At 39.0% G+C, this 19,225-nt stretch overlaps 2 protein-coding genes across 2 annotated transcripts in view; both read right to left on the bottom strand.

The window, feature by feature from the left end:
• Positions 1 to 19,225, bottom strand: part of LOC121894637 (nuclear factor 7, ovary-like) — a 43,121-nt gene that overhangs the window by 4,193 nt on the left and 19,703 nt on the right. The gene's annotated exons all lie outside the window — the stretch shown is intronic.
• On the bottom strand, positions 2,020 to 3,539 carry LOC121894638 (nuclear factor 7, ovary-like). The gene has a single exon (XM_042407359.1). The coding sequence runs from the start codon at positions 3,537 to 3,539 to the stop codon at positions 2,145 to 2,147; it is 1,395 nt and encodes a 464-aa protein (XP_042263293.1). The 3' UTR covers positions 2,020 to 2,144.

Genomic DNA, 19,225 nt, shown 5'->3' on the forward strand with positions numbered 1-19,225 from the left:
TGTCATATGTCCTCAATGGCATGTTATAAGTTATGATTGACTGATGGTGAAAATGTCAGAATGATAATACAGTTATAAGGACATTAGCTGAGGCTGAAGTTATTTGACAAACCAACTTCTCTAAGAATTAAACTGGAGAGTTCAGTTCAAATGACAGCAACTCTTAATCATAGAAGCAGATGGAGAGCAGCAGAGGTTTTGTTTATCCTACTTTTTAAAGCTTTGTCCTCATGTGAACTGGTGACTCAGCGAGCTGTCTGCAAGAAATCAGCTGTTCAGCAGCATAGTTTCCCAGCAAAGGTTTTCTGCTCGTGAGCGTTGCAGCAGCTTTAAGACAAAGTGTCATTTTAACGGTTTCTTCAGGTGATTCATCGAATCATCACAGGGTTTAACCGTTAGATGGAGACAAAACTGATCTGATACAGTTGTTTCTAGTAACACAGCACTGAAGATGTCTTGATCCTTGGATGAGCGGGTCATTTTACTTAGAAGTCTCCTGACTGACTATACTGACTTTCTCACTAAATAACTCAAAAAATAATCTCGCCAGCCAGACGAAACTGTACTTCAAGATATTAAACACGAAAGAATTTTAACATAAAGTTTGTTTCACTGAAGTAACAATACAGCACGTAGCATAAAAGAAAAGAAAGTTAACTTAGGAGATCACATGATACGAAAGAAAAAAAAGTATGGAGAAAGTTAAGATGGCGGAAGCTCTTAGGGACGTGACATGAATCTCCGAGGAGATACAAAAAGAAAAGCCCCGGGTGGAGGCCGACCAAGCGGCAACCTCCAAGGCTGTAAAATGAAGCCAAAAACTGCAGTTCCTTAAACGGCCACTTGAGGCTCCAAAAGCAAGTCATTCTCCATAGACCCCCATGTTAAAAAGCCCAAATTTACAGCAGAAATAAACATGTTTACAGTCTGGTACAAAGAACGGCTATAGCTAATTTCCCCTTTCATGACAAATGTACAGGGGTTGAATTTTTTTATAACCCACCCGTTTAAATTTTATTTTGCATAATTATAGTTATGCATAATTAATGATGTGGCTGCTTTGAGTGACAGGTCACTAGCAGCTAGGTGGCTTGTTTCAGCAACCAGGCTTCAGCTCCGCCTCTTTGCCCGTTTTGGATTAGCTGGGAGTTGGGCAGAGTCAGGCGCTGCCAAGATGGCGACAGCTGGAGCCGCCCACTTTGAGCTTCAAAACCACTCTTCAGAAACCAGTGAGCCACGTCACCGTGGCTACGTCCATAATTTTTATATTCTATGGTTGAAACTCAAACACAAAATGATCATGTGAGGAAACAGGACGGGGAATGGGAAGGCTGCAGTGATGCAGTGCTCAGTGTCACAACAATACAAATGACAAACAAATTTCCAGTGAGGCTGGAAATGGACTGAACCACTGAAGGGATATGGAGAGAAATTGGTCCCAATAATGGTGATAAATGTGCATCACATGATCTACAAATAAAAATGTGATTTATAAATGTGTATGATGGTGTTCACGAATATATTGTCCAATCCACAAACAAATACCAAACAATCTGAACAAATGCCAAACAATTACAATTAAATACCTCACAACTTGGCTTAATATCAGTATTTTACATATACAGTATATATTCAACTTCAAGTTCATAAATCTGATAAAAAAAAATGCTTTTGAAAAGCTTCCTGCGCATATAAACATCTAAAAATATGTAATTGTGAAGTTCTTTTGTATTAAGTTGTATAGATGAGACCTGCTGTATTTCTGACCTGGAACAGAGATGGATAAGCCAGAGCTGGAACTGAATATATTTAGTTACAATTATATGAAGATGATGTTTTTCACTGTGTGAACCTTTAAACTGTTTTCAAACCTACAGTGTCGACATCAGGAAACATTAACAACAATTTAAAATGATACAGTATCAATAAGAAAACTAAAAGCTGAAGAAACCAAATATAAAGATCAGAAAATAAGTCAAATCATTTTATATTTGACTAAAACAAGTAAAACAACATGAACATATTTTGGAATAATGAGACAGCAGCAGGACAGAAGCTTCAGAGGTTAAATTCAGCGACTTTTCCCTTTAAGAAATAAATGACAGTAATTATAAGAACCATCATCATCATCATCATCATCATCTCTAACTGCTCTGTTCCACTGTCACAGAGACCTTCAGTGGGGAAATCTTCAGTGGGAGTTTATCCCCAGTGCAAATGTATGGAAACAGTGTGTCAGTGAAAGTGTGTGTGAAGGTGTGTATGTGTGTGTTAGTATCAGGATCAGAGAACGACAGATTTCCTCTGTTCCAGTCCAGATTCACTCTGATCCTCTGGAACTTCTTCTTCACTGGGAGATCAGTGGGAGGAGCTGGTGGTGACCATGCTGAGTATTTACCTTTATAGAACAATATTCTCCATAATCCAGACTGTATGCTTCCCTTCCTCTGGACAGACTCTGATGACACACCCAGTGACCAGCCTGTATTGTCTCCAACCTCGACATCCCAGCTGTGAGTCCCTGAGTTAAAGCCTTCAGAGCCCAGAACAGAGTAGAAGAAGTCAAACCTCTCTGGATTATCAGGAAGCTGCTGTCTCTCTCCTCGTCTCACACTGGTCAGATCATCAGACAGGATGAGTTCTGGACCAGCAGTGTTTGGATCCAGAATGACAGGAGTGTAGGAGACCATGTTCTTCATGTTGTTCCAGATGTTGAAGGTCAGGTTGCCCAGGTGTTTGGCCTGGTCTATCAGAGCTCCTGAGAGCAGCTGTGGATCATCCAGCAGGGGGCAGCGCTGGACTCTTTCCATTGCAGCCTTGTAGTTGTGCAGGAATGAGACGTCTTCAGCTCTCAGCTCCTCCTCTGTGGTTCTGACTGTGTGTGAAAGAGCTGCTATCTCTCTGCTCAGAGCCTCCATCTTCTCCTTCATCATCTGACTCTTCTGCTCCTCTTCCTCCCTCAGAGCAGCCATCCTGGCCTCCTCTTCCTCTTCTAGAAACTGGTGAAGCTTCTTAAACTGCTCCTTAATCTGCCTCTCTGTGTGTCGGGCCTGGACCTTAATGTGTTCTGCTGTTTCATCAAACTTCACTTTAACTTCTTCACAAACCTTTAACTTCTTCTTTAAAGGCTTCAGAGTTTCCTCAAGTTTCTTCTTGTGTTGTCGTGCAGCTTCATCGACGGGTCTTAATCTGTGGTTGGTGTGTTGTTCTGAATCTCTGCAGACGAGACACACTGGCTGCTGATGGTCCAGACAGAAGAGTTTGAGTTTCTCAGAGTGCAGACTGCAGAGAGCCTCTGAAGCTCTCTGATCTCTGTCCTGTAAGAAGGACTCACACAGGTTCTTTAACACCAGGTTACAAGGTGGTTGTTCCCTTGAAGATCTTCTCTTACAAACTGGACACTCACGTGTTAGTTTCTGTCTCCACCAGCTCTTCAGACAGTCTTTACAGAAGCTGTGGCTACATGACAGAAGAACAGGATCTCTAAACACGTCCTGACAGACCGGACAGCAGAGATCCTCCTCTGATCTGGAAGCCATTTTGTCTCAGAGTGAAGCTGAAAACACAGCAGACAGAAAGTACAGTAAGTCATGGCTCCCTCCCTCCTCTACTAACCTCACTGACATTTACTTTCACTTTGACTCCAGTTTTTAGTCAAACTCACATTCAGTGTGTGGAGAGTCAGCAGGTTGAAGCAGCAGAGTTCTAGTTTTCACTTTTCTCTCCTGTAGCTGTTCTCATTCAGAGGAAGCTGTTAGTTTGGTCTGAAGGTGAATCTGATCGTCTGTTTTTCAGTCCGTGTGTCTCTTTAGCGACGAAGAATAAACTGTTTCCTGCTTTGTCTCAGGTGAGTCAGCTGAGGGGCGGAGCTTTGTCAGACCTCTTCTGATAAATGCTGTTGCTTCACATGTGGCACAGAGTGTGTTTCATTCCAGTGTTAAAAAAAACACGATCACAGACTAACAGGTTTTACCTGATTTTATCTGTACAGTACAGAAGATCTTGAGCTTTATGAAGCTCATAAATAAATTGTCATTGAGAGGGGAAGTTCTGTTGTGACGAAGCATTTACTGTGAAAATTTACAGGAGCTTTGGATACACAAAGGAGGGAATATTGTTCTGGTTGATCCTGTTAAGATTTGTCAGAGTGTTTACTGACACACCCAGCAAGTCTTGCACCATCGGATCATCGCTGCTTTTGCTGCCTCAGCTTGTGACGGTTGGACTTGTTGTGTTTTCAGGGTGCCAGATCTCTCTCCTGCCATGTTGTCAGTAGTCAGGTTTTTGTACTCAGTCAATAGTTTAGTCAGTCTTCACAAAGGATGCAGACTGAATAAAAATTAACTGTACAAACCCAAACATGGACAACAAACACAAAATATTAAGGCAAGAATATTCATATATTCAAGCACGTTTTTATAATCCCCAAAATCCCACAGTCTCTGAGGAACACTCCACAAAAAAACAAAACACTCCAACCAAAAACTCCAGTACAGGTTTCCCCTTTCAAATATAATTCAGTTTTTCCAACTAAAATAAAATTAAGTTCAGTTTGTTTTCAGTTCAAATCATAACCAAAAAAGGCTTTTAATAAAATAAGATTATTTTACTCACAGAAGTCAGTCATTCTGAAGGTGAATCTGATTCTGATTGTCTCTTTTCCAGACTGTGTGTCTCTTTAGAGACGAATAATAACAAACTGTTTGCTGGTTTGTCTCAGGTGAGGGGTGGACCTTTGTCACGCCTCTTCCAGTAAATGCTGTCACTCTACCAACACCTCTAAAGATTCATGACCAACAGGTTTTATCTAATTTTTTTTTATTTTTTTTTTTATGATTTTAAGTTTTATTGGCAATATCTAAAAAAACACACACACAACAAGAAATAACAATACAATACAATGACAACCACCCCTATAGTAACATAGACAAAAAACAGTAATGTATAATACAGTTGCAACGGTGATGCGTAAATTAGACGAAGTTTTAAAAAAATTAAATGAAAACAAAAAAGGAGGAGCAGGAAAAAAACCTACATGGTACCAAAAAAACCCAAATATATATATTTACACACATACTGTATATGTGACTCAGGCTGTCATCAATGGTCGAGGGTCACAAGATACACCAAGTAAGGTGATCCAAAGTAAATACAGGTGTAAGTTGGTTACAGGTCAGGAAGCTAGGCTAGGCCACAAACTCAATCAAGGTCCTTATATGGGATCCACACTTCTCCCTTTTTAAAAGACAGCAGTCTACCTTATTCATGAGTCCTAAAGGATAGACTTTCTATTGCTGCCACCTTGCTGAGCTGACTAAACCAGACATTCACAGATGGAGCTGACGGGGATCTCCACTCACACAGCCCATCATGAACCCACTCTGCATCTGATTCTGATAAATCCCTCGAAAGAGAAGGGTCACCCAGAACACCAAGAGCAGGGGAGACGGGGATTTTCTACGTCTCTACTGGCTGCAAAAAGAAGTCTGATTGTATGGTAGTCTATGAGAAAATGATCCTACTTCTCTCTTGATTTATTACCTCAGTGAACTGTTTCCTGATGAGTTTATGGTCTGAATCACTAGTTTCAAGTCTTCTTCAATACAGCATGATGTTCATTTTGTAAATTATGGTCCCATTTAGAGTAAAATAGAAGATAAAGCAGCGTATGCTTTAGGGCGTGGCTACGTTGTGATTGACAAGTTGCTACCATAGCGACAATGTTGATTATGTAACATAACCATTGCGTATAGGCGTAGCTGCTGCTATTTCACAGTTTTTGTTCAGTTCACGCAAGTTAATTGTAACATTGTGATCACCTAAAAAAAGTCTTGTTCAGCATTTGGTTTTAATAAAAGACCCATCAATGAGTTGGATGATCAGATTTTCCAGTGTGTACATTTTGTTTTAACAGTTTTACACTAGCGAAAATTGGCATTAGCATTATCACTGTTAGATAGATAGGTTGTAAATGCACCATGCTAACAGAGTTAGCAGCTAGCGCTATGGTCAGCTACACCCTCTCGTCCAAATATGGTCACTTCTGGCTCCAAAAATCAAACATGGCGACGGCCAAATCAAAGATGGCGATGGTCAAATTGCTACACTCGAGGCTTCAAAACAGAAGTTCACGAACCAACGGTTGATGTCACGGTGACTACGTCCATATTTTTTACAGTCTATGAGGCCGACACGTTATTTTATCCTGGCCTTCAGTAGGGGCGTGTTTTTCAGTGAGATTATGTTTAAATCAAAGTTTCTACTTTTCACTGTGGTCATTCACATTTAAACATGAATTGCATAGTTTAATACATCACTCAAATATTCAGAGACACACACATCTATAACATAATCCCAATACCCTGATTTGACGAACTGGATTAAGTTACATAATAAAATTAAAATGCAGTCTTGACTATCTGTTGACTATATTTCTATTAACATGATCTCATACAAAAAGGTAAAACAGCGATCAGTTCAGTCTAACGAATAAATACTACAGTTATTTAACAAACCTACTTTTAATGTTAACTAAATCTTATTTTATAACTACTATGTTAATTCTTCACTTATCAAAGTAATCCTTCATACACACATCAAATTTCTACAATCATATAGAGTTCAACAGCAATTTAGTGAATAACATGAGCAGAAGGTATTGTACTATATTATAGACACCTCTCTTTAGTGTTCAAAGCTTTACTATTAACTGACCACTGGGTGGCACTGTTGGTACGTGTAATGTGTGGTCATTTAAACATGAGTATCTTAGCTATAATTTATCACAGAAAATTCAGAGTTAGACCAATCTGACCAGCATTACTTTGTGACCAATAATATATAGTTTACAAGATGGTTATATCCTTAATGTTTATTCAAACTTTGGCTTAAGAAACACAGAAACTCAAGCAAAGCCTGCCATTAATTTACCACTGGCATCTGGCAAATGTTCTTATCTGGAGTCACACCAGAGTGAAACACAAAAGGGGAAGAATAAGTGTGTGTGTGTGTGTGTGTGTGTGTGTGTGTGTGTGTGTGTGTGTGTGTGTGTGTGTGTGTGTGTGTGTAGATAATAGATAGGAATGTCCCAGCTCATCAAAACAAACTGATGATGTTAAATTGTAAACAAGGAAAAGTCCTTTAATCCAGTGTTTTCTGAGATTTAAGCTCTTTTAGTCTGTGTCATCATTGTGTCACCACTGGGGGGCTCTCTGGAGTTAGAATGGGAGGAGACTGTCCTTTGTCAGACTACATCCTCCAAATGAAAGCTGAACCATCTATGCACAGTTTCTGGTTTAACCAATAGAGGCTGCAAGGTAGCGATGCAAATCCACTTCACAAATAGCTGTAATCTTCCTCTATAACCACTGCATATGAGATAGTATTGGATGAGTTTGTTCATCTGCTGTCAGCTTAGCTGTAATAAAGTGAAGAGGGTGTTTAGGTCTGCACAAAGAACTCTCAGTGGCATACCAGGGAGGTGCATGTTTAAGATGAAGGGACCAGTGGGCCATGTGCTGGAGGCCAAAGGCGTAATGATAGTACAAGGTTTAGGATATCAATCCCTCCTTCATCCACTGGTCTCTGTAATTTGCCGTTTCAGGGAAACGTGTTGCACAGTCTGTCAAATTGTTTAAAATACTTGAGGGGAAGTTCAACAGCTGATGCCTGTAAAAGATAGTTGAATTTTGGTGTACAGTTCATTTCAAGCACATTTGCCTTGCCTCACAGGGAGAGGAAAAGGAGGGACCGTCGCTCTATGTAAGCCTTGAATTTGGCTAAGAAGGGTTCAAAATTAACACACACAAGGTCTGAGAGCTGTTGGGGGAACAGGACACAAAGAAATAAAATACCTGCCATGGGCCAGGAAAAGTCACCCGGTTCAAATAAAATTTTTTCCATTTAATCTCAAGTGGTGAAAGAAGTATTCAGATTCTTTACTGCAGTAAAAGTACCAATACAGCTATTTAAAAATACTCCATTACAAGTAAAAGTCCTGCATGAAAACTCCTACTATAGTAAAAGTACATAAGTATTATCAGCTTGATGTAGTTAAAGTATGGCTGTCATGGTTCTGTCAGTCTGGTTTTTTATTCCTTTGTTGCCGTTGTCCACCAGATGCTCTCAGACTTTTCTCCCTGTTTTGTGAAGACTGGACTGAGTGGGAGAAGTGTTACTTGTGTACTTAAGTTATTTTCATGTATATTTTGTTAAGCTATGCCAGTCAGTGTGTGGAGATTTCTTATGTTGTTCTATTATTCACTTTAAAGGTTCTGTATGTAGGAATCAGAAATTCCTTCTCATTAGTGACACCTGTGGCCGTCAGATAAGCTGAAGTCAACATCCTGGTGCTCGCGCTGCAAGACTGTTGCAGGTCTTTTTCCTCACTTACACTTCTCATAATTACATAAAAGATCTCTAACATTGTGTTTAGCAAACCATCTCTCACTCCCAGTTAGTCAGTCGTGGTGTGTTGTTGTGTCGTTACGCCATCGTTTGTTGATAGAGGCAGAGGAGGTTGATCCTCCTCTATTTTTTGAGAGGCAAGACGGAGATCAAAATATAAAAAAGAATATTTGGTTGAAATAAACCATTACCAAATCTCAGTATTATTTACAACATATTTTTTCTCTCTTCTTTGGAAGAGACACGTAAAATGATGCTCAAAGGGAGGACGACCTCCCTAACCAATCAACAACCAGAATGCAATATTGACATCGAGTTGGTCCAATGACAGATTCCAGAATTCATCTTCAATTCTCTCCACTGTAAGGCAGAGTAGCAGCAGTAGATAGCTCCTTGTGTTAACCAATGCAACAGCTGGCTTGTTGTAGCAGCCTGAAGGACTCTTTATACATCCATGGAAGGACTGTTAAGGACTGTTGTTAAGCTAATTATCTGGACTGTGCAGCGCAGCAGCAGCAGGACACCGCCAGGGAGCGGCTGGAGAGAGAAGCAACTGGAGAAACAACCAGGAGAGTTAGCTTGTTTGTCATTGTTGCTAATGACATCAGACTGGTTAAGCAGCAGCCATAAAGTTTTGTTAACTAACAAACAAGATGACCAACAGTCACAAATGGATGTTATGACATGAATACTTCATTTCCATGATAGAAAGAGGAAGACATCAGATAACGTGAGTCAGATACAGCTTCCCTCTGTCTCTCATTCATGTGGAATTGATCCCGTTTGTAATTGAGTGGTTGTTCAGTCACCTGTTGATGTTGTATGATTAGTGTGCAGGAGGTCTGGCTGCTTGCTTCTGACAGTTTCTTTAGTTCGTTTTTAAGCTGAGCCGTATATTGAGTAATAAGCTTCAAGTGACTAGAATAACAAGTGTTAACTAGTGGCGTAACTGATCGTAGTTGATCCGTGATCTGTACGGATCGCCCCCCATGGTTCGGCAGGCATATGAACTGCGGATTAATTGTAAAAATGATCCGATCCGTGACTCAAATCCGTGATGCGATCTGAACCGTGAGTTTTGTGATCCATTGCACCCCTAGTGTTAACATGTCAACTTTGTAGACTATATTTTGTATGTCGTGCACATAGATCAGAGTGTGTAAGTCATGTATTTGATACATGCATTAATATTTTCTGATGTGAACCTACACTTTTAGATCTGTGAATGTTTCTAGTATTCAGCACTAATCTGTTCCTGTATCACATTATAAGCTTTGTGGTACTTTATATATTTCTGTATACTAAGAAAATACATAGGAATACACGTGTAAATCATGTGACATCTTGTCTGTTTTTGATGAGAACATAAATCTGTTGTCACAACAGAGCAAAAACTATACATTTGAATTTCACTTTGTTGGTAAAATCACACATCTGAACCAGTCCATGGCTAAAATGAGCTCTTCTTTGTTTAGAAACAATATGTATATGCTAAATAAAGAAGCAGCCTTTACACTACTCAGATTTTTATTTCTAAGCAAATTGTTTTATTGGCATATAAAATTGCCCCCCCACCCCTCCAATTTCATCAGGTGGGGGACAATGATATAGTTTGATGCAGTATGTTGGTTTTCCTCCTGTCCTCCCCAATTTTTTGAGTCACCAGCCGCCACTGGTGTGGGGGTTGAATGCAGCTCATTTTTGTAGGATACAGCAGAAAGGCTTATATACATACAGTACATTATATACAAACTTTGTATGACGTTTGGTGTTATTATCATTTATTTTACAATAATTATTTATAATTCAGTGGTGGGGATGACCTATGAGGGGAAGGGAAAAAAATGGAGTTAGGGTGACAGTTTAGTGATAAAGTGCTGTAGAAAAATACCGTCAAAACTAAAATTTGTAGCTCTGTACTGCAGTTTTTCCTTTATTAGAGCCCGAGCACCTAGCGGTTCACTCACACTCTACATTCAAATATATGAGTATTTTTCTGTATCCAGCCGCAGTTACTTATTGTCTCTACACACCTGACAGTACACATGTCAATCAAACTTTCACCAGGTCATGTGGGTTAAAGGTCTTTACTTTTCTAAAAATAGACTTCATGAAAATTAGGAAATTAATTTGTTTTACACACAAAATCATCAAGAGTTTTCAATTTACTAATTGAAAGTGAATGGGCCCAAAACTTGCATGATTTTGATGACACAGGTGTGAGCAAGACAGACATGTCTCACCCTGCAGAAAATTCTCATCCTCACACTGTTGAGATTTGGTGTTTCGCCATGACAGAGGAAGTTGCTATAACTTTATTGTAAATGCTCCAGTCTGCACCAAACTTTACATGTTTGATAAGACTCCCGGCCTGAACACGTCTACATGACAATATTTCATCAGTGATGCAAACTGGCTGAGTAGCACCCCCTTCAAAATTTCAGCAAAGCAGCCCCAGCAGCAGGCAAAATAGTGGACAAAGGAAGTGATGTTTATCTCCTTCTTGCATTGTCTGAAAACAGCCCGGGTCTGAAGACATCTATATGCCCGTGACAGAAGCCCTTTGATTGCATCCCAGCCTGACGTGCACGGAGGTGCGATGGCCTGTTCATCGCTGCTTGCAGCTTTAATTTTATCTTATTTTTGTTGTTGTTATCAGGTGGATTTCTTTTTCAACATTATTTTACATGGGTGCTGAGGTCAGTGGTTGGTAGGTTTGAGAACAAAAGACTGTGGTGTCTGTTTTTTAACCCCAACAACACCACTAGGGGTGGCTTCTTTCTGGGGCATCTTCAGGTTGCGTCCAAAACCGATAAGACCCACAGTGAGGTTAAACCCATGAGAAGACGTTCTGGATTTATTTGCTGCTGTATATGTGTGGAAATAAGATCTAAATCTAATCTGTTTTTGTTACAACCAAAAACTACCAGGGAAATCTTTCAGTTAAATCCATTTATTGTTTGGCAAAACAAGCTAAAAGCAACACAATTTAAAGGAAAAATGTGGCTGCAGGTGGAGCAAAATCAAAGAAATATTTAAAGAACCAACAGCAACTTCTATTCTCAACACAAATACCACAAATTAACTGTTTATCAGTGCTGAACAACATTAGTTCAGTTTGAAGTATTTGCTCAACATTTCCTCTTGGTCTCTGACCTGTGAGTTCAGTTTGTTTTCAGTTCAAATCATAACCAAAAAAGGCTTTTAATAAAATAAGATCATTTTACTCACAGAAGTCAGTCATTCTGAAGGTGAATCTGATTCTGATTGTCTCTTTTCCAGACTGTGTGTCTCTTTAGAGACGAAGAATAACAAACTGTTTGCTGGTTTGTCTCAGGTGAGGGGTGGACCTTTGTCACGCCTCTTCCAGTAAATGCTGTCACTCTACCAACACCTCTAAAGATTCATGACCGACAGGTTTTATCTAATTTTGTTTCTTTTTTTATGATTTTAAGTTTTATTGGCAATATCTAAAAAAACACACACAACAAGAAATAACAATACAATACAATGACAAGCACCCCTGTAGTAACATAGAAAAATAACAGTAATGTGTAATACAATTGCCACAGTGATGCGTAAATTAGACAAAGCTTAAAAAATTAAATAAAAACAAAAAAGGGGGAGCAGGAAAAAAACCTAGATGGTACCAAAAAACCCCAAATATTTATATATTTACACACATACTGTATATGTGACTCAGGCTGTCATCAATGGTCGAGGGTCACAAGATACACCAAGTAAAGTGATCCAAGGTAAATACAGGTGTAAGTTGGTTACAGGTCAGGAAGCTAGGCTAGGCCACAAACTCAATCAGGGTCCTTATATGGGATCCACACTTCTCCCATTTTAAAAGATAGCAGTCTACCTTATTCATGAGTCCTAAAGGATAGACTTTCTATTGCTGCCACCTTGCCGAACTGACTAAACCAGACATTCACAGATGGAGCTGACGGGGATCTCCACTCACACAGCCCATCATGAACCCACTCTGCATCTGATTGGGATAAATCCCTAGAGAGAGAAGGGTCACCCAGAACACCAAGAGCAGGGGAGACGGGGATTTTCTACGTCTCTACTGGCTGCAAAAAGAAGTCTGATTGTATGGAAGTCTATGAGAAAATGACCCTACTTCTCTCTTGATTTATTACCTCAGTGAACTGTTTCCTGATGAGTTTATGATATCAATCGCTAGTTTCACGTCTTCTTCAATACAGCATGATGTTCATTTTGTAAATTACGGTCCCATTTAGAGTAAAATAGAAGATAAAGCAACGTATGCTTTAGGGCGTGGCTACGTTGTGATTGACAAGTCGCTACCATGGCGACGATGTTGATTATGTAATGTAACCATCGTGTATAGGTGTAGCTGCTGCTATTTCATAGTGTTTTCAGTTCACGCAAGTTAATTGTAACATTGTGATCACCTAAAAAAAGTCTTGTTCAGCATTTGGTTTTAATAAAAGACCCATCAATGAGTCGGATGATCAGATTTTCCAGTGTGTACATTTTGTTTTAACAGTTTTACACTAACGAAAATTGGCATTAGCATTATCACTGTTAGATAGATAGGTTGTAAATGCACCATGCTAACAGAGTTAGCAGCTAGCACTATGGTCAGCTACAACCCCTCGTCCAAATATGGTAACTTCTGGCTCCAAAAATCAAACATGGCGACGGCCAAATCAAAGATGGCGATGGTCAAATTGCTACACTCGAGGCTTCAAAACAGAAGTTCACACACCAACAGGTGACGTCACGGTGACACCGTCCATATTTTTTACAGTCTATGAGGCCGACACGTTATTTTATCCTGGCCTTCAGTAGGGGCGTGTTTTTCAGTGAGATTAAGTTTAAATCAAAGTTTCTACTTTTCACTGTGGTCATTCACATTTAAACATGAATTGCATAGTTTAATATATCACTCAAATATTCAGAGACACACACATCTATAACGTAATCACTATATGATTTGACGAACTGGATTAACTTACATATTAAAATTAAAATGCAGTCTTGACTATCTGTTGACTATACTTCTATTAAAATGATCTCATACAAAAAGGTTAAACAGCGATCAGTTCAGTCTAATGAAAAAATACTGTAGTTATTTAACAAACCTACTTTTAATGTTAACTAAATCTTATTTTATAACTACTAATGTTAATTCTTCACTTATCAAAGTAATCCTTCATACACACATCAAATTTCTACAATCATATAGAGTTCAACAGCAATTTAGTGAATAACATGAGCAGAAAGTATTGTACTATATTATAGACGCCTCTCTTCAGTGTTCAAAGCTTTACTATTAACTGACCACTGGGTGGCACTGTTGGTACGTGTAATGTGTGGTCATTTAAACATGAGTATCTTAGCTATAATTTATCATAGAAAATTCAGAGTTAGACCAATCTGACCAGCATTACTTTGTGACCAATAATATATAGTTTACAAGATGGTTATATCCTTAATGTTTATTCAAACTTTGGCTTAAGAAACACAGAAACTCAAGCAAAGCCTGCCATTAATTTACCACTGGCATCTGGCAAATGTTCTTATCTGGAGTCACACCAGAGTGAAACACAAAAGGGGAAGAATAAGTGTGTGTGTGTGGTTAGAGGGAGAATTTGGAATAGATAGGAATGTCCCAGCTCATCAAAACAAACTGATGAGGTTAAATTGTAAACAAGGAAAAGTCCTTTAATCCAGTGTTTTCTGAGACTTAAGCTCTTTTAGTCTGTGTCATCATTGTGTCACCACTAGGGGGCTCTCTGGAGTTAGAATGGAAGGAGATTGTCCTGAGTCTTGCCCCTTGTCAAACCACATCCTCCAAATAAAAGCTGAACCATCTATGCACAGTTTCTCGTTTAACCAATAGAGGCTGCAAGGTGCGATGCAAATCCACTTCACAAATAGCTGTAATCTCCCTCTATAACCACTGCATATGAGATAGTATTGGATGAGTTTGTTCATCTGCTGTCAGCTTTGCTGTAATAAAGTGAAGAGGGTGTATAGGTCTGCATAAAGAACTCTCAGTGGCATACCAGGGAGGTGCATGTTTAATACGTAGGGACCAGTGGGCCATGAGCCAGAGGCCAAAGGCGTAATGATAGTACAAGGTTTGGGATACCAATCCCTCCTTCATCCACTGGTCTCTGTAATTTACCGTTTCAGAGAAATGTGTTGCACAGTCTGTCAAATTGTTTAAAATACTTGAGGGGAATTTCAGCAGCTGGTGCCTGTAAATGATAGTTGAATTTTGGTGTACAGTTCATTTCAAGCACATTTGCCTTGCCTCACAGGGAGAGGAAAAGAAGGAACCGTCGCTCTGTGTCAGCCTTGAATTTGGCCAAGAATTCAGATCCTTTACTGCAGTAAAAGTACCAATACAACTACTATAGTAAAAGTACATATGTATTACGAGCTTAATACTTATTATCAGATGTAGTTAAAGTATTGCTGTCATGGTTCTGTCAGTCTGGTTTTTTATTCCTTTGTTGCCGTTGTCCACCAGATGCTCTCAGACTTTTCTCCCTGTATTGTGAAGACTGGACTGAGTGGGAGAAGTGTTACTTGTGTACTTAAATTATTTTCATGTATATTTTCTTAAGCTATGCCAGTCAGTGTGTGGAGTCATTTCTAATGTTGTTCTGTTATTCACTTTAAAGGTTCTGTATGTAGGAATCAGAAATTCCTTCTCATTAGTGACACCTGTGGCCATCAGATAAACTGAAGTCAACATCCTGGTGCTCGCGCTGCAAGACTGTTGCAGGTCTTTTTCCTCACTTACACTTCTCATAATTACATAAATGATCTCTAACATTGTGTTTCAGCAAACCATCTCTCACTCCCAGTTAGTCAGTCGTGGTGTGTTGTGTCGTTATGCCGTCGTTCTCTCTTCTTTGGAAGAGACACGTAAAATGATGCTCCAAGGGAGGACGGCCTCCCTAACCAATCAACAACCAGAATGCAATATTGACATCAACTTGGTCCAATGATAGTTTCCAGAATTCATCTTCAATTGTCTCCACTGTAAGGCAGAGTAGCAGCAGTAGATAGCTCCTTGTCTTAGCCAATGCAACAGCTGGCTTGTTGTAGCAGCCTGAAGGACTCTTTATACAGCCATGGAAGGACTGTTAAGGACTGTTGTTAAGCTAATGGGAGAAATTATCTGGACTGTGCAGCGCAGCAGCAGCAGGACACTGCCAGGGAGCAGCTGGAGAGAGAAGCAACCGGAGAAACAACCAGGAGAGTTAGCTTGTTTGTCATTGTTGCTAATGATATCAGACTGGTTAACCAGCAGCCATAAAGTTTTGTTAACCAACAAACAAGATGACCAACAGTCACAAATGGATGTTATGACAGGAATACTTCATCTCCATGATAGAAAGAAGAAGACATCAGATAACGTGAGTCAGATACAGCTTCTCTCTCTCTGTCTCTTTGGTCGCTAATTTCATCTCTGATGGTTAAATGTCTCTCTGTGTGGCTGTTGTGTGAATTTATCTCCTTAACAAGAATGCAGCATATATATATATATATATATAATGTGTTGTGGGTAGTTTGCTTGTAGTTACAGTGAGCTGTCTGGACTCACTCATTCATGTGGAATTGATCCAGTTTTTAATTGAGTGGTTGTTCAGTCACCTGTTGATGTTGTATGATTAGTGTGCAGGAGGTCTGGCTGCTTGCTTCTGACAGTTTCTTTAGTTTGTTTTTAAGCTGAGCCGTATATTGAGTAATAAGCTTCAAGTGACTAGAATAACAAGTGTTAACTAGTGGCGTAACTGATCGTAGTTGATCCGTGATCTGTACGGATCGCCCCCCACGGTTCGGCAGGCATATGAACTGCGGATTAATTGTAAAAATGATCCGATCCGTGACTCAAATCCGTGATGCGATCTGAACCGTGAGTTTTGTGATCCGTTGCACCCCTAGTGTTAACATGTCAACTTTGTAGACTATATTTTGTATGTCGTGCACATAGATCAGAGTGTGTAAGTCATGTATTTGATACATGCATTAATATTTTCTGATGTGAACCTACACTTTTATATCTGTGAATGTTTTTAGTGTTCAGTCTTTCTAGTATTCAGCACTGATCTGTTCCTGTATCACATTATAAGCTCTGTGGTACTTTATATATTTCTGTATACTAAGAAAATACATAGGAATACACGTGTAAATCATGTGACATCTTGTCTGTTTTTGATGAGAACATAAATCTGTTGTCACAACAGAGCAAAAACTATACATTTGAATTTCACTTTGTTGGTAAAATCACACATCTGAACCAGTCCATGGCTAAAATGAGCTCTTCTTTGTTTAGAAACAATATGTATATGCTAAATAAAGAAGCAGCCTTTTCACTACTCAGATTTTTGTTTCTGAAAGCAAATTGTTTTATTGGCATATAAAATTGCCCCCCACCCCTCCGATTTCATCAGGTGGGGGACAATCATATAGTTTGATGCGGTATGTTGGTTTTCCTCCTGTCCTCCCCAATGTTTTGAGCCACCAGCCGCCACTGGTGTGGGGGTTGAATGCAGCTCATTTTTGTAGGATACAGCAGAAAGGCCTATATACATACAGTACATTATATACAAACTTTGTATGACATTTGGTTGGTTATTATCATTTATTTTACAATAATTATAGGTCTTATATTTATAATTCAGTAGTGGGGATGACCTATGAGGGGAAGGGAAAAAATGGGGTGAGGGTGACAGTTTAGTGATAAAGTGCTGTAGAAAAATACCATCAAAACTAAAATTTGTAGCTCTGTACTGCAGTTTTTCCTTTATTAGGGCCCGAGCACCTAGCGGTTCACTCACACTCTCCATTCAAATATATGAGTATTTTTCTGTGTCCAGCTGCAGTTACTTATTGTCTCTACACACCTGACAGTACACATGTCAATCAAACTTTGACCAGGTCATGTGGATTAAAAGTCTTTACTTTTCTAAAAATAGACTTGATGAAAATTAGGAAATTAATTTGTTTTACACACAAAATCATCAAGTGAATGGGCCCAAAACTTGCATGATTTTAATGACACAGGTGTGAGCAAGACAGACATGTCTCACCCTGCAGAAAATTCTCATCCTCACACCGTTGAGATTTGGTGTTTCGCCATGACAGAGGAAGTTGCTATAACTTTATTGTAAATGCTCCAGTCTGCACCAAACTTTACATGTTTGATAAGAGTCCCGGCCTGAACACGTCTACATGACAATATTCCATCAGTGATGCAAACTGGCTGAATAGCGCCCCCTTCAAAATTTCAGCAAAGCAGCCCCAGCAGCAGGCAAAATAGTGGACAAAGGAAGTGATGTTAATCTCCTTCTTGCATTGTCTGAAAACAGCCCAGGTCTGAAGACATCTACATGCCCGTGACAGAAGCCCTTCGATTGCATCCCAGCCTGACGTGCGCGGAGGTGCGATGGCCTGTTCATCGCTGTTTGCAGCTTTAATTTTATCTTATTTTTGTTGTTGTTATCAGGTGGATTTCTTTTTCAACATTATTTTACATGGGTGCTAAGGTCAGTGGTTGGTAGGTTTGAGAACAAAAGACTGTGGTGTCTGTTTTTTAACCCCAACAGCACCACTAGGGGTGGCTTCTTTCTGGGGCATCTTCAGGTTGCGTCCAAAACAGATAAGACCCACAGTGAGGTTAAACCCATGAGAAGACGTCTGGCATAAGTTGAAAGAGGCTTATTTCAATTAATCAAGGCCATTGGTGAGTCTGTGTCCGTTGGGAAAAGGGAGGTTCTGTTATGCTTATGGCTTCAGAGACCTGGGTGCTGATTTATAGATTGTGAACATATGGTGAAATACTAACGTACATAAGTCTCAAATTACCACCACTGAAGTACACATTCTATATATCCTATTTTCACTTTATTTTATCTTATTTTATTATTATTATCAAGTGGGTTTTATTTCTCATCTCATGTTACATTCATGTTTTTATGTTTATTTAATGTCTTATTTCATTTGAACCACTTTGAGCTGCATTTCCCATATGAATGGTGCTATATAAATAAAATTATTATTATTTTAATTATCCCTAGATGGGCTTTTAAAATACATAAAATACACCAAAACATCAGGTTAACTTTGGCAATCTGTTATTTTGTGTTACACACAACAAGATTTAGCTAAAAAATCTCAGATGTTTTGTTTCTTGTATAAAACAATGTGCATATGACATTCAAAAGATACACAAAGCCTCAACAGTAAAATATAATGTTGTCACGTGTATATGGAGGTCACAGGTTGGGTTGTTTGAGACTGATTTTAATATTTTCTCACACTAAATATCTTCAGAACTGATCAGTGAACTCTTCTGTTCATTTTGTGTTTCTTAATGTCATTTCTTTACTTAATATTTTGTTAAATCATGTTGTATTTATTAGTTTTTGGGGTTTTTTTTCTTAAGTTGAAGGGAGGCATATGTATAAGCCTCTTACCGTCTTCTGTCACATCTGTTTTATTTTATTATCTGGATTTTATGCTGCTGTATATGTGTGGAAATAACAAAATCTAAATCTAATCTGTTTTTGTTACAACCAAAAACTACCAGGGAAATCTTTCAGTTAAATCCATTTATTGTTTAGCAAAAAGAGCTAAAAGCAACACAATTTAAAGGAAAAATGTGGCTGCAGAGCCAAATCAAAGAAATATTTAAAGAATTTACAGCAACTTCTACTCTCAACACAAATACCACGAATTAACTGTTTATCAGTGCTGAACAACATTAGTACAGTTTGAAGTATTTGCTCAACACGCCAATGTAATGGGAAATTGCTGATGA

The sequence above is a fragment of the Thunnus maccoyii genome, chromosome 3 (assembly GCF_910596095.1).
Source record: "Thunnus maccoyii chromosome 3, fThuMac1.1, whole genome shotgun sequence".
NCBI lineage: Eukaryota > Metazoa > Chordata > Actinopteri > Scombriformes > Scombridae > Thunnus > Thunnus maccoyii.